Consider the following 16698-nt stretch of genomic DNA (forward strand, 5'->3'; position numbering starts at 1 on the left):
AGCGTGTTTCCATCGCGAGAAGCGGCTGTTTTTCTCTGTTTTCAGCCCATAAACATCGTAGACGGGGCTGATTTATGAGAAGGAACCTGAGAACACCCCTCTTTTGTGTGTAGGATTGGAAGAGAGGATTTTCTATGTAGAGATCTCTTCCAGGGAATTGCTTTTCGAGGAACCGAGTTGCGTTTCGAGCGTCGAGACTTTGAAGGTAACGATTTTCATGTTATGATCTCTAAGTATTTGTTTGCAGATGTACTTCCTCCCAGTGAGGGAGTAGGAGCAGAGGAAGGCATGAGCCTCTGCAAGAGAAAGCACTCTGAGGAACTAGAGCCAGATCAGCCCAAGGGTTTCCTACCCGAGTTTGGGAAGTATATCCACAGATCCGAGAGTGGTAGACTCTCGAGATGTGATCCGAAAGTTGAAATTTCCAAAGGAAGGACTTCGTGTCCATGAAAGCGGAGTTCTTCAGGAGGAGGAGGACTCTGGAAACAGGGTCGGAAAAGAGTTGCAGGGACGCCATGCCCTCAGTCCGGCAGGTGAGATCCAGAGGCGAGAACCTTGATTCTCGAGAATTTGGAATAAGGAACGGAAGTTCCTTGGAATAGGGTTTTGCCCTAGGAATAGGAAGCCGAGGCTTCCGAGAACCATCAAGTCTTATTCTAGAACGAACGTGGTAATACGTTCGGTTCAAGTGCTTGTATAGACTTCTCCTCAGTAATAAAGATACTATTACAGGGGGAAACAGCCCATCTTCTGGTCCCCAGTACTATGTCGATCTTCTCACTCTCTATCTCTATCTCTCTCTATTTCTCCCCATATCCTCTGGCTTCAGTAATTAAGTGATAAATTCTATTTATCTGAGTATATTCTATATTGCTATGCACTCCCTTTTGTGACACTATCTGACTAGAGTACATCCCGACTTCAGATAACCTTGCTGACATCTTCACCAAACCTCTTCCACAGGCGACATTATCCTCTCACGCCAGCTCCCTTTGACTACTTCCCCGTCCAGGAGCTTAGAGGGGGTGTTAGAGTTCATTTTCCTGTGCGGTGGTAGCTTCGGTATCTCCCACGAGCAGATTATGGAGTGAGGGCTGTTTTGTGGCTGTCGGGCCGTACTTGAGGTAGGCGTACATGTTCTAACTTCTCGGAGGTGCACTTCACTGTGATGCTCACCCGATAGGTTGGCCTAAGGCAGGACCCCTCGTTCCTAGGGTTTCCCGGGGTCAAAGTCTCGAGTCTTCTGCAGTTCTGCTACTAAATATGTGTCCCAGGTCACTTTTAGTGAGTTTACATATTTATTAGCCATTTATTGGGATTGTGGGGTTTTTAACTTTTTTGGCTGAGTAGGGCAAACTGATAGTTTTCCTATATAGACAGCCTCCCCCCCCCCCCGTTATGTTATTCAGTGCGGATCTCCAAGGTTTGGGCACCCTATCTATCTAGCGTGTGTGCGTTAGCGTTTTGGCAGTCGTGCTCATCCTCTCTCTAGCGTTTTCTGCAAGTACCATCGATCTCTTCCTGCTGATGTTTTTGCACATCGATCTCTCTCTCTACCTCTAGCGCTCCCTCTCCCCGATGGCCTACACACCTTCGCAGTGTTGCTTTGCACTCGGCAAGATATGGTGCATGTTCGATGGGCGGTACGCGCTAGTACCTTGACAGCAAGGAGATCCATCCCGACAGATGCGAGATCTATTGGCTACCCATCACGGAGAGGTGTCTTGATCGCGGTTGTAGACGAGTTTCTCATCCAAATCACCCTTTTTCTGTTGCACCTTTGACACCTTGATGGTTTTTATGCAAGTCAAATAGTACCTTCTCTTCACTACAAGCGGCTCTTCCTACGGCCTTGTGAAGCGTCGAAGCTTCGGCTATGGAGGCCTAAAATCCCAAGGCTCTGATACCATGTTGTGAATCACCAAGGTGAGAGGGAGGAAAAGAAGAAGCACGAGCAAGAGAGAGGGAGAGCAAAGAAATTGGACATGCAAGATAACTCTTATTATCTATAAAAAATTTGAGATCTACAATGGTTATAAAGCCTACTAGACATGCATGCAACACCTCACTCTAACCACTAAAACTGCTAACCATTCAACTAGTGGTGCATGCTCTACATGCTTTAGGAGATCTATTCCACATGGGAGGCTTTATTCCAATCGGGGAGAGAGAGAGAGAGAGAGAGAGAGAGAGAGAGAGAGAGGACAAGCCTCGCTTTGCATACAATAGAGACTAGAAAGCTCACAACTCTACCATAATGGGGGTGCCCCCTTCTCCCCATATAGAAGGCTACAAAATATGCATGACCCACCTACACATATCACATTAAAATAAATGGGAATGTGAAGGGTCAAAAAAACACAAAAATATGGTGCCCAACAAAAAGGCCACAAGTGGTACACCGGACAAAATTTGGGAAAATTTTCCCAAAGGCCTAGACTCTAGACACGCCTCACAAGGCTGGGCACAGCCACAAAGAACCCCACTCAGAAGATCTAGATCTAGACACGAAAGCCAAGAGATGGCATCCAAAGCTCTAACGGAACCATACTCAACTCTAAGTTTACTTCAAGAACGCAGCATACATTTGGATACAAAGCACATAGCTAAAACTCATGAATGTCAAAATGACAATTATTTAGTTTCAAGTGATAAGAGAGAGAAAGATTGAAATTTGATGCTCATAATTTTCAACCTATAGCTTAAACCCCCACTTTTGAAGGTTATGAAAAGGGACAAGTTTGGTATTGTTTTTTGAACAGGTATAATATCTCATTTTTCAGACGTCCAGAAATAAGAACCATACACGTCCAAATCCAAGTATGGTACACATGGTATCGAACAGGTATGATGTCTCATTTTTCAGAAGTCAGACATAAGAACCATACCAGTCTGAATCCAACTATGATACACATAATACCATGTTCCCCAACATACCACAACCACAAGAGCCTCGACCCACCACCACGAGCTTGTTCACTGCTTGATGGTAAAGAAAACACCAGGTCAGGCAGGCTTCAGGAGAGCTTTCTCTACCATCGACCATATGTATTCACTTTGAGGTGTTTGATTGATCATACCAAGCTGAGGAAGAGAAAGCTATATTGTTGCTTTGTGGATTTCCACAAAGCCTTTGATACAGTGCCACGAGACTGGCTTTTCAAGCACTTCTAGTCACTTGGTATACCATGGTTTCCTTAACCATCTACTGAATTTATTTTGCCCAAGCCTCTACTATTGTAAAAGTGGAAGTAAACAAGGTGTCGGCCACAACTAAAGCATAATGCTGCTCAGATCGCTCTCTTCGTGTGGAGCCACGCGTAACTTCTTCTTCTAGAGGAGCCAACAAGGTTCATGGTATTCGAGGGATGCCATAGCTAAAGAACGATCAGCTTTGGGTATGGTACCTGAACATTTGAATTGCCGAAACGGGTGGCAAGGTAGTCAAAGTCTGGGACGCCAAATGGAGAGGACCACTCTCTGAAAGCACGCCAGTGATTCATAAGGCCCGAGATCAGGACTGGCAAATTGGGGCGCATGAACTGGTCCCTAAACTGGTGATAAGGAGTTTGCAGGCCATCTATGAGGGGTACCTGTGCCACCACCCGAACCTTCCCGTTTCTTGTTTCGTCCATGTCTTGTCAGCAGACAGCTACTTCTTTGTGTGTGTGCGCGCGCGCGCGTGTGTGTGTGTGTGTGTGTGAGAGAGAGAGAGAGAGAGAGAGGATCTTTTATGAAAGTTGAAAATCTCTATGTCTGTTTACCTCACAAAACAAGGCGAGTTTCACACCACATATGTATTTAGCAGCGTTCAGCTTTTATTGCCCGGAATCTCCATAGATTCCTCACCTTCGTTCCTTGCCTCGAAGGCTTTGAACCTCGCGCAGTGCATGGAAGAGACGTACGAAATATACTTGCACCCGAGCGGTTAGTGTTCGCAAGGTGTACTTCAAGCATTAATAAAAATTCCTTTTTCTCGAGCTCCATGCGGCATTGTTGTTGCTCCCACGCTCCTATTATGCCCTGGCCTACTGCTTGCGTCGAGATCAACCACCTTACTCTTACCGACAAGCAATCCAATGAAGAAGGGGGATTGGATGAAACCGACCTTGTAGGCTTGGCCACAAATGAGGCCTCATACAAAGACAGTGGACTGGGCGAGGTCGTCATGGCAGAGGGATGCAAGGAGTAGATGTCAGAAGAGGAGGACCTTGCATGTCGTCTCGTCGCCCACCACCGTGCAACTTCCTTAATCAAAGGGGCCCCTTAAGTTATGACAGTAGGATTTCTCAAGATTCTCTTCGATCTTTTATTTTCAAGAATCATAGGCACAACATATTAGTAGTTTGTTATTCATTTGCCGAAATCTTCATGGATTCCTCTACACCTTCTCCCAGCATCAGACTCACAAGCCAAAACTAACTAATGTTGAGCAGTATTCGAACCCTGGTTGGCAGGAATGTCGACCAGGGTCAGACCCACAAACCAAACCTACCTAATGTTAAGCTGTATTCGAACCCTGGTCGACAGAAAGGTTGACCAGATGCATACGCTAACCATGTGAGCACCACAGCTTGGTTAATACCAGCGGGACACCATGACTATAAAATAATAAACATGCCTCCCCTTTCGTCGCGCCCGCCACCTTGTCTCGTGCCTACGCTCTGTCATCGCCCGCCGCCTTCATTGCCCCCTACTACCTGCAGCACACCCCTAATTGGTTACCTCGCCGCCACATAGCTCCTTATCAAGGGATCTTGCAAGATTTGTGCTTTATAATGAGTTTTTTAAAATTGTTGGCACATATTATGTTGAGAGGAATTTAATAATAAGAGGCTTCTTTGTGAGAGGAAAAACAAGAAAGTGACACTAATATTTTAAACTAGTGTGCCATGATTACTTCACAAAGAACACGATTCAATCCAATGTAGTATAGGATTTAGGACAGATAATAGTATACGTCTGTGTGATATATGTGTTGCAATGGTAGGCTAGTAATTTACCTAGGTTTTGTGTCATAGATTAATTGGAGGAACTCACGCATAGTTCATTGATTGTCCAAATTTTGCAAGATTGAAAAATTTGGATATCAAGTAATGAAAATTTTGAGCTATGATCTTTAAAAGATCGTGAGAAATGCAGTATGTGCTCGCATATTTGTGCCCAAAAAAAAAAACCATACGGGAATATGGCGGAGAGGTGGCACCATCGTCACCCAATTATTTTAAACCGTAGGGAACGTGCCCTACCCCCGTATGCTTGTTTTTTCCTTTAGTGTTAAAGGGTTACAATTTGCTCCTCCTCTAGTGTTGGATGGTCATCTTTGCTTCTCCTCCAGTATAGGAGGGTCATTTTTTTGGGATTTGTAATGCATTGACAGGAATTCATCACCTTCAAGTTTGCAAAATAGTTGTGTCTTGATGATCTTGTTGCAATCATGCTACAAGTACTCACAATTGTGGCCAAGTACACTCTACAATGCCTCATCTGTCCATATGTACTTGGCTCCCTATTTTGTCAATGCAAATTTGGACACTTGTTCACCTAGAGTTCACTATATTTCACCATATTTTTAAGCAGACTTATCATGGATGTTCCTCCAATGTGTCCACAAAACCAAGCTATCAATGTGCAGCTTCCTATTTTCCATGGGTAAACATTGCACCTCTACATCTGCGCATTCTTTGTGTTTTCTCCACAATCTAACATGGATATCGTGAAATAACCCCACCTCTGCTACTCCTCTTCCATGACTTACATCATCATCACCATCACCATGTATCTATGCCTATGATCATCATGCTCTCTGTGAGTCCTTCAATCACTATCTTATGGCTATGATCCCTTCTATATTCATCCTCTCTATATTGGTCTCTTTATCATTCATACCTTCTCTCATGGCGATATCCTACTCGGATGACTTCCACGTGCTACATCCACATACGCTTAAGGAGATAATCTTGTTCATTCCTTGAACGCTTTTGCTACGCTACTCTTGCTCATGTGGCTTCCACGTGCACAACATCATCATCATCATCATTGTTGGCATATCCATTGTATCTATGTCTGCAACCATCATGCTCTTTGTGAGTCCTTCAATATCACCATCCATGTGGCTACGATCTCTTCTATATTCATCCTCTTGGTCATGGTCTCTTAGACGTTCATATGTTCTCTCATGTCGATCTCCTATTGGGATGTCAATCTCATGCCATGGTCCATTACCATTGATGCCAACTCATCTTAGGGTTTTGTATCTACTATTATATTTGTTGAAACTCAGGGAGCTCTTGTGGAAGGCCACATACAGGACATACAACCAGGAAGGCATGCGAAAGTGCAAGAAGATCAGCTAGTGATAATTGCTCGCAGTTGTTTCCTCCTACTCTTGAAGTCACTACATCTTGCTCTTACTATTGGTCTTTAAGGCTACATATACCATTGCTCTTGGGATGCTGCTCATCAAGGATCTCGTCTTTGGTAGCACTAACTATGAGTCGAGATGAGGACTCTTTGGTGGGATCAAAGGACACTTCTCTACCTACCTATGGATAGAGTTAAATGTGACATGTCATATCTATCTCATCTTGTGGTATTGCTCGCACTTGCTTCTTCTTGCTTTCGTGGTTGCTTCCTCTTGTTGCTTGTAAAAGCTACATAAGGCGGCTCTCAGGTCGTTGCTCATTACGGCTTTTGTCTCTAGTAACACTTACTATGAGTAAGGAGGAGGACTCATTGTTGGGGTCAAAGGATGCTTCTTTGCACATCTTTGGATAGCGTCGCGTAGGGCATGTCATATTTCATCTCATGTCTTATATTTTGCGATTATAAAAAGCCTCCTCTTTCTCTTGGCCTAGTTGCTTCCTCTTGCTCTTGGGCTAGCCTATAGCTTTGTGAAGGCTGCTCCTCTCAGGTTGTTGCTCGTCAAGCGAGAAGGCTCTCATCTCGTTGCTCGTTCTCTAATTATTTTATGCTTTTTGATCCTGTATTAGAGGGCTTGAAGGCTATAGAAGGGTGCTTTTGGGTTGTTGCTCATCAAGGCTCTTGTCTTCAGTGCACTTACTATGAGTCAGGGCAAGGACTCCTTAGTGGGATCATAGGATTCTTCTCCGCCCACCTTTGGATGGTGTTGCATGCGACATATCATATCTCATCTTGTGGTATTGCTTGCACTTGCTTCCACTTGCTCTTGAGGCCACTTCCTCTTTCTCTTGGGTTGTTGCTCGCTCATCGCTACTCGTCTCATTGCTTGTTTTGTATTTATTTTGCTATTGTCCATGGAATAGCTCTCTATTGCTTGTCCAGCTTTTACTTGGTCGTGCTGCTACTCGTGCTCATGCTCGTCGGTTGCTCCTACATCTAGTCAATGTCGACAATGTCGACGTTGTTGATGCGCTCGTTGTCGTTTGCTTTTGCACTTGCTCACTTTTGATCCGCTAAGTTTTGCTCGCGTTGAAAATCAAAGCCTTCCTTGCTCATTGCATTTTGGTAGCATTAAGAAGCAACGTAGCTCCGCTTTACTTAAGTACTCAAAAACTCTAGTGACATGGATCACTCACGCGCCATGATTTAAACGATTACTCACACCCCACAATTTAGACGATCACTCACACGCCACTCAACGTAGCTTCGCTTTACTTAAGTACTCAAAAGCTCTGGTGACATGGATCATTCACACGCACTGGCAAGACTGACCATTCCTTTTGATAGCACGCTCTTTCAAACTACAAGCTTGTTCTCCCAAAGAATCGTTAAGTTTGGCGGTAATCTGCACTCTAAAGTAGTCATTCATGTGTGTGGTGATGTAATCAAGACATAAGCCCATTGATGTGTATGTGTATTTGAATAATTTTTGTCCATTATAGTTAGAGTGAGAAATCATTCCAATTATCATATACATTAGGACAAAAAATGAATATATGGATCAATTAAGTATTCATCTTAAAGGTTGGATTGCAGTTAAACTAAACCTCTTTAAGTAAAGCTAGAATTCTCATCTACATCCATATAAACAAGACAATAGATTTTGCTAGCCTTGGGTTCATTTTACAGATGTGAAAGAACCTATCAGTTGTATCCACTTGAGAACTTGTGGGTGCTCGACGAGATGCTCTATAAAATGAGCCTCTTTGTGCTCACTTTCATTCAATTTAGTTATCAAGTTTGTGTCTACACTCTAATCCAATCCCTTATTGTGTAATTAACTGTTGATTATCATGTTAATGTCATGAATGGTTCTCTACTTTATCCTCCCTAGTCTTTACAAATGCTATTAGAGCCATTAGAGGTGATTAGCATTTTCCAATCATCCATCAAGCTCCTTAGCCTAATTAGTATCTAATCATTTTTGTGAGCATGTTCTTGGGCCCATACCCTCAAACTATTACTCTCCATCTCTATTAAAATGCTAATGAACATTAGCCATTTCCAACTAAGCATTCAAGCATTTGTATTAAGCATTAATTTTCTTACCTTTAGAAGTGATTTTGCCCTTATTTAGGCTCTAATTACTCCTCCCTTAAGGACACATTTAGAAGCTCATTTATGTGTGAAGAATCCCTACATTAAGAGCTTTTGTATGCCCCCTTAAGATCTCGCAATTGAATCTCATTAGCACCTTTAATCAAATTTATTGAGTGCTAGTGTGTGTGTGTGTGTGTGTGTGTTTTGTTGACACTACAGAGCTAAAGGTGAAGCACCTTTTTTAGGAGCTCTCTCACAAGAGGCCCCCGAGGGTGGGTTGGTTTCTATATCGGAATTATGGCCCTCAACACTCCAATTTTAGAGTGGGGAAGGTAGGCAGATGTCAAACTCACTATCAAATCCAATTAAGGATCATGTCAAGTCCGCATGCGACTACTCATGTGTGAACTCCTTTTTGAAACGCTATTGGCGGATGCGTGCAATTCCTAAAAAGGCATTTTTTTTGGAACTTTGGGTCCATAGACAACCAAAAAGTGAGGAGACTCCAAGGCCAAGACCCTTGAGCCTTTCTTGCCTAGGGCTCAGTCCCACAGGAGTGCCACAAGAGTATCAAGTCCCTTGGCCTAGAGCTTGTTCCCATGAGTAAGCCAAATAAAGCCGGTGCCATGTCATGCTAAGAACCATTTCCCGTAGGGCAGCATAGATTCAAAGATCCAAGGTACTCTTGAAGGAGGTTCAAAGGAACTTTGAATAAATCAAATCAAAGGCAAAGAGGTATTTCACTGCCTTCTAGCGTGAAGGGTGACCAATCAAAGTGAAGAGGTACTTCACATAAAAGCGACAAAGAAGGAATAATTCTCTATGGGCAAAAAAACTCTCTCAAGCCTCTCTTCTTACATTCACTTTTTGTTTAAAAAAATTGCATCCAAGCACAACATCAATGCAATGTATGTCATAAAATATTCATTCAGATGGATGACTTTGTAATTGTGCTTTTGTAAGAGGTTAGACATTGGCTTTGGGAGAGTCTCCTAAGCTAAGACCCCCTTTTGCACAAATGAAAGAGAAGGGGATTAAGAAGTTTAATGGGAATGGGTTTCACATGTTGCAGGCCAAATTAAAGCGTTACCTAATGAAGAAAGGGTTGTGGGGAATACTCAAGCCCATACTTAGTGATCCCTCTTCTAGTTATGGGGCACATGTGCAAACGAGCTATCAATGCAAAGAAACAAGTGAAGGATGAGCAAGCACAAAAACTCATAATCACATTATTAGTTTTAGGGTTACATGAATGCGCACACAACTTGGAGATGAAGAAGAAGCTCAAGGCACACAATGGAGAATGTATTACCAAGTGTGCAAATACAAAATAAGATACCCCTAGAGTGATGGACTTGTATACATAGAACAAGGGAGAAAAACCTCCTACTAAGGGAAAAAAATGCATCGACGATTGTAAGTGTGTTCACACACATCACTACCGTATACATGGCAACACATCCCCCTTGGGAGTGATGCAGTGAAAGGGAAATGGCACATAGAGTATAGGGAAGTGCCATTCCCTATGGATACGATCATCCCACAAAGGAAATCAAAGCCAAAGCTTTGTGAAAAGCTTTGAAATTCTCACGAGGCAGTGTTTTTGTGAATAGGTTCACAAGGTTGTCCCGTGTCAGCACATAAGCTAAGTTGATCTCTTAAGCTAAGAGTCTCTCCCTGACATGGTGATAATGCATCTGAATGTGCTTTGTTTAAGCATGAAAGACTAGGTTTCTTGCAGCTGCCAATGCGCTTTTGACTGTCACTATATACGAGAGTGCCACACTTTTCTCCAACTCCCAAATTAGGCATAGGGATTCTAAGCCACACACGCTCAAATGTAGATGTGAAAGCTACCCTATACTTAGCCTCACAACTAGAGGTGGCCATAGTCGTTTTCTCCTTGCTCAACTTAGATATGCATGAATCGCCAGGCATGAAATAAAAACCATTTGTGGATACTCGTGTGTCATAGCAACCAACCCGTTTGAATCAAAAAAATCATGTAAATATGGTGCCAATGATCCCCCTTGGGATAAAAAAACCTACAATCTATAGTGCCACTCAAGTAGTAGCAAAAGACCCTCTTAACTGCCTATCAATGCTTAGACCCTAGGCTTGCATAAATCTGATCACTTGCAAGACTCCAAAGTGAATATCTAGCCTTGTAATGTGTACATAACTAAGGCAATCAATAGCTATCTAGTAGAGAGTAGCATCTACAAAATCTCCAACATCATGTATAGTTTCAAACCTGCCTCCATAGGAGTGGAAATTGAAATTATCAAAAACCAAGGCTAAAAACAAAAATGTGTAAGAAAAATCAAAGACAAAATAAGCCAAATATGATTCCAAAATTTTCATCAAAAGCATAGACCGTGTTTAGGCTTAGAGCCAAGGGTCAAATTTAGAAGAAAAAAAAAACAAAAAACAGTCAACCATACATTAGGTTTTGAAAGGCAATTAAGTAACTAGGGATATCACAAAGGTCAAAACATCCTCTTAAAAAATAAAGGATGAAATGTTCATAGCAGAGAAAGAGCCCCCTTACTATCAGAGGTTAAGAGATGATATTGGTAGAGTGCAAAAGAGATTAACTAGCAGAAGTAACAAAACCATTTTTTAATCCAATATAAGGTAAAAACCAAAATAACCTTCTATTTGGAGCTAGAGAAAATAAATCAAGCATCCTAAAAAGAACTCAAAAGGATAAGAATTGTAAGATTTGAACATTTTCTAACATGAGAACATGGATCGGAGCCTATTCATGCCAAATGTTATGAGCATAAAAGCAAATTCCTATTATTTGCAAATGGAGAAAAGACCCCCAAGTAAGCCACCTTTAGAGTGTGAGTTTAAAAAACCAGAACCATTTTCCATATAATACCAAGAAGGTCTTCTTAACCCATTGGTGTAAGGTTTTTCAAAGAAAATGCATTGCCAAGGATTTATAGAGATAGACTAATGTTTGCAAAAAGAGCACTAGCTTTTAGAGTCACCTACTCAAAGTTCCACAATCAATTGTTCAACCATTCTACATTCTTACAAAGAAAAGCTATTTAGGCAAGATCCCATAGCAAAATGAAGCATCCACCTTTTCAAAAGTAAGCCAAGGCTATACCTTATCAAGTGAGCTTTACACAGGATTATGGTTTTTCATAGCATATTAAAAGCTAGGAATAAAGTATCAATAAAAACCCTACTGCTCATAAGTCCAACATGCTAGAATAACCAGGTAGTCCCTAGACCACAAACCATGCAGACCTACAAACTAATCCAATGCGAGTGACATAGCATAACATGCTATCACCAAGTCTTTTTTATGCAATATAAGGTAAAAAAACCCTAAAGTCATTTTGTTTTGACTAAGATAGTTGAAACAGACAGGCAAGCAACTCAAGAGATGAAAGGGTGGGTAGTATTTAAATTCATCAAACAATGTATAAGGCAAAGAACCATCAAGCAAGTTCTCATTACCCTTTCCTTTGATCTGTGCTCCTACCTAAAAATTGTGGGTGCAATTCAATGTAGCCAACATCCAATTGGCACAAGTAGGCTTCTCAATCAGCTGAAAACTAGCCCATTTGTGCTTACATTGCAAGGGAAAGATGAAGTTTATCAGACTCTGTACAAAAAGAATAAAGATCGAGAGATGGAGCTTAAGCTTGAGTAAATGCAAAGACGTGAGCTCTCAATAAGCTTTATGCAGGAGGAAGAATCCTATCTCAAGGAGATAGAATGGCTAAAGGAAGATCTACAAAAGGCAAGGACTCTACTAAAGGTAAACTACTAAAGATGGAGGTAGAACCACTAGAGAAACCAATGAAATATTTAGAAGCACTACAGTTTCTATAGTGCATGGAAGAAACAAGTGGGATCTCATCACTTTCAGAGATAGCTTCTTAGATATGGAAGTCGTCCCTTCAAAGATCCTAAAAGAATTGGGCATTTTGAAGCCAAAAAGGTCTATTTCCAGATATAGTGTGCATCATGAACATAAACATTAAAAAGCTGATTTTCACCTACTTGAAGACTTTTCATATAGCAAAACATACATATACACCCTAGATATCATTCCTAGATGGATCCAAGGGCCTATGTTATGATCTTTCTACCCAACCTACGGATGAGATCATACTATATAGAGACATTCAAAGAGGCCTTCTACACAAGGTTCTTCACTCATAGGTTGAAATTTTTTGGCCCACAGCAATAGCATCCTTCGAGCATGATCTGTTGGATATTCAACCATGGAACTAAAGAACAAAATCAACATGCAGTTCATTAGAGTAGCAAAGAAAGATCTCCACATCAAATAGCAATAAGGACTAAAAGAGTTGAAGAAATGGCACACAACGTGAAAACTAGCTCATACAAAGTCCATTCTTTTTCAAAAATCATTTCTTGTGCTTGAGTAAAGGAACACTACTTATGGGAAAAATGAACAATTTTGAAAATTCCTCACTATTTGGTCACGATAAGCCTCCAAAAGCTGATGTACCATAGTATATCACAAAACAATAATATTTTGCAATCCATTTCATATTAAGAAGGCTGAGTATTTTTCTAGACTATATGACAATTATTCCCATAAACTTCAATGAGTTAGTGATCATACCATATCGTTCTTTTAGTCTCACCGATTTTGTTTTAAGACAAAGAATAAGGTTCAAAAAAGTTTTGTTTTTTTCCATTTTGATGACATCCCATCAAATATTATATAGCCATGCTCATTGGTGTAGGTAAGTGCAGGTAAGTGCATGTCTTCTTAGGTTCCCATGGACCTTTACACTCATAAATGGCCATGGACCACTTCAAAAACATTATAAAAGAAAATCACCTTTGATAATTTTGTGCATAATACAAAAGTACTAAAACAACAAACTTGAAAAACTAAGCTCCATATTTTGATCTTTTCAATCCCCTAGAGAATGCTCAATATAGAAGCAAAGTTAGAGATCCTGATTAGTGAATATAAGCTACAAAGTTTGCATAGTTGGCCATTGAAATTAGCAATACTATGAAGATTATAGTTGTTAATGTAGAATGGCTCTATTTCTTGTTGAATTGAAAAGATCAACTATGCTTGTATAGTTCGCTATTTGGGATATTGGGTGCCCCAAAATTCAAGGAAGAATAGTTTCATGTTATGAAACCCATGTGCATAATCAAAATTGTCTTTGGATTTTATTGTAGTCACTAAAAAAACCATGAAAGCGTAAAATATGGTACAAAAAATAGGATTAGGAAATTCTTGTAATTAGGTCATAACTTTCACAATAACCATTTGATTCTCCTCAAAAGACGAGGAAAATTTGTTGATCAATTGCTTTAAGTCTTCTTGGCAGTTGTTTTGTTTTTGATGCAATAAGCTCTTTGGATAGGAGCAAGCAAATAACTCCAACTTTGATGATGTGAACCCATCTCAGATACAAAAAAGTTTGCTTGGATGTTAGTACATATTTATTATGGTTATAATAAACAAATGTGTTATATATCACAGTCTTGTCACATTTATTATATCTCTTTTCCCTTATCACTTTTGAAAATCTCTCTAATTCACAAATGACTTTATTGAGGGACTTGCTCATTTTTTTGTCGCTCGAGAAAACTCGCTCACCATTTTGTAGAACCCTATATATGTGTGTGTGTGTGTGTGTGTGTGTGTGTGTGTGTGTGTGTGTGTGTGTGTGTATGTATGTATGTGTGTGTGTGTGTGTATACCATATTGATACACACACACACACACACTTGATCATGGCATCTCACCATGATAGTTACATCTAGCTACACTCACATCTATACTTAACCTATTGGGGTTGCTACTTGAACTATTGATGAAACCAATGCTTCAGTTGACTAAGGCTTTGAAACTATTGGAGCATGCTTATTTTAGACTATAAGTGGCTTATTTTGAGCATGAGGGGGTCCACTTTGAGATTAAACCTTGTAACTGCCTCATAGGGTAATTTTGATTGCATCCTTGATACTTTTTATTATTGACATTGCTATCTTGGTAAGCATGGTTTAGTGTGAACAACTTTTTTAGTAAGCTAAGCTCAGTGGGAGCAATCCCTTAATGACTTAACCCATAAAGGGTGCATAAATGAAAGGTTTCCTTTCCCATTATGTTTCCTTATGGCATGTATTGGATGCACTCTCCAATGCGGGGTTAATACACTCAGCATCTATAGCGACGGGTCCCTTCTCCCTTTCACTCATGGTGCTTCACGATGAACACATCTTTTTCTGATGCTTGGCTTGATGGTGGGCGGCTTGGCACGACATTTGGCCCATCCATTTCTTGACATCATTCACACAGTAACTCCTACTCTTACCCTCCTATAGAGGAGGACATGTGCTAGGCGGTTGCTGCACTTCCATAACTAATGGCTTTTGGTTTTCCCCCCTGCCTCTTCCTCTTCCACTATATAAGGTGAGGGATTTTACTCCTCCCTCACTTAGACTTGGTGTAGGGGCTTGTGTGTTATTTTCAAAAGAATGAGTGAGAGATGGCTCTACAATGGTTTACTTCCCGTGCTACTTTGGAAACTATTGGGACTGCTTCTGCTTCAAATGTTCTATTTATTTACCATCAATTGTGTGATGTGCAATCTACCACATTGACATTTACCTGATTGGCTTTTGTTCTAACTGGTGTTTATTGATATTAATTCTTGGCAACTTGAATAAGTAATACTTGTTAACCTTGGTTGTTGCAGGGATACTTTGATACTGCATATTAACTTGGATCTTGTTGTCTTGCTATTGCTAAAATTTGAGCCTCATACATACTTCTTACTCAGTCTTAACATTATGGGTAGTCTTGGGCACAAAAGTTGATGAGGATTTTTCTTGCTTTTTGCCGGTCTTGTGGCTAATAAGGCTTTTGCATATATTATATCTTATTAGTCTTTGATAAGGGTTCCCTTTGCTCAGAATTACTTGGCTTTCAGCTGGCTTTTGATCTAATTGGTTTCTACTAATACTAATTACTGATAACTTGAAATCCTTGCTAACCTCCACTGCTGCAGGGATACTTTGAAGCTTTAAATCGTGCATTCTTGCCCTTACTAAGCTTTGAATCTGCTACATGCTTATAATGGGAAGACTTGGGCACAAAATAGGATGAGGATTTTTTCTGGCTAGTGCTGGTCTTTTGTCTAATAAAGCTGTTATCTGTTTTGTTGAACTCCTAGCCTGTTCTCTATATTGAGCTGGAGACTTTTTGGTAGAAATGGACTATTGATATACTAATCTAAGCAATGCAAGACCTTGTGCTTATGTTATCATTAATGGTTTTGGTTGCTTATTAAGGGTACTTATGCAAAAGAAGATGGGGGGATTCTGGGACTAGATTCTAGCCTGCATATGGTTACTGATCTGGTTTTGATGCTTTACTACCTCAGATTTGGCATAAGGAAAAGGGAAAAAAAGTAGATTGTGATGTTTCGATATGTGGGTTTTGATATGGGGGAGCCTGTTTGCTTTGACTTGCAAAAAGTCTTACCTTCAGCCTATTGTTGAGTACTAGATTAATGATTGTCTTCTGGTTCTTGGATGTTTGGCTTAAATCTGACCCTTTTAAACTGTGGGTAACCATATTCTTACATATACATTTTACCATATCTAGCTCTTGGTTGTGATACTGCCATAAATTGGTGGTAACCTTTTACATATATACATATTTCTGGTAGGATTGAAAGCTATTAAGTGCTCCAATTCTATTTCAAAATTTAGTTAGAAATAATCTGGCATCCTCTCATGTACGAGTTGTTTTGTCTTGGTTTGTCACAAAGAGGATTAGGTTACCCTTTTTTTTGGTGATTTTTTATCATCCATACAAGGGTATAAATGGGAAGACAATATACCAAGATGAAGAAGTTTAAGTTGGTTTTTGACTAGTAAATACTGGGTGTATTCATTTCTTTACTAAAACGATTGGCAAGATCTTCTATATGACAATGCTTATTCCTGTAGTCCTGAGCTAAACTAGGATTTCACTAGTAATAATCCTAGATGATTCTAGCTTGGTTCACTGTCATGCTGACTTGACATAATCTTTTCACTTCTAGTGTGCTGACTTGACTAATAAACAGCTGGCTTTTATCACTATTATGCTGGCTTGCTTTCTTTTAGACCATTATAGGCTTTTTTGTTTGGTTTTTTGATTTGCTACCCTTCTAGTATAGTTCTACCATTGTTCTTTATCTTTACCTAGCTAAAGCTATACTA

The 16698-nt window shown here is 40.4% G+C and overlaps 1 protein-coding gene across 6 annotated transcripts in view; it reads right to left on the reverse strand.

The window, feature by feature from the left end:
* LOC147425857 (arginine-specific demethylase JMJ20-like) overlaps positions 1-3748 on the reverse strand; it is a 91977-nt gene extending 88229 nt beyond the window's left edge. For 3 of the 6 annotated variants that reach the window (XM_086498478.1, XM_086498479.1, XM_086498477.1), the window contains exon 1: positions 3408-3741. In XM_086498478.1, the coding sequence (XP_086354604.1) occupies positions 3408-3635 (228 nt within the window). In that variant the 5' untranslated portion in view covers positions 3636-3741. Of the gene's footprint in view, positions 1-3407 lie in introns of all 6 variants that reach the window. The other 3 variants (XM_086498481.1, XM_086498480.1, XM_086498482.1) reach the window with 3 other exon arrangements.
* Positions 3749-16698: the final 12950 nt, after the last annotated feature.

This window comes from Adiantum capillus-veneris, chromosome 24 (genome assembly GCF_014529385.1).
Source record: "Adiantum capillus-veneris isolate H3 chromosome 24, ASM1452938v2, whole genome shotgun sequence".
NCBI lineage: Eukaryota > Viridiplantae > Streptophyta > Polypodiopsida > Polypodiales > Pteridaceae > Adiantum > Adiantum capillus-veneris.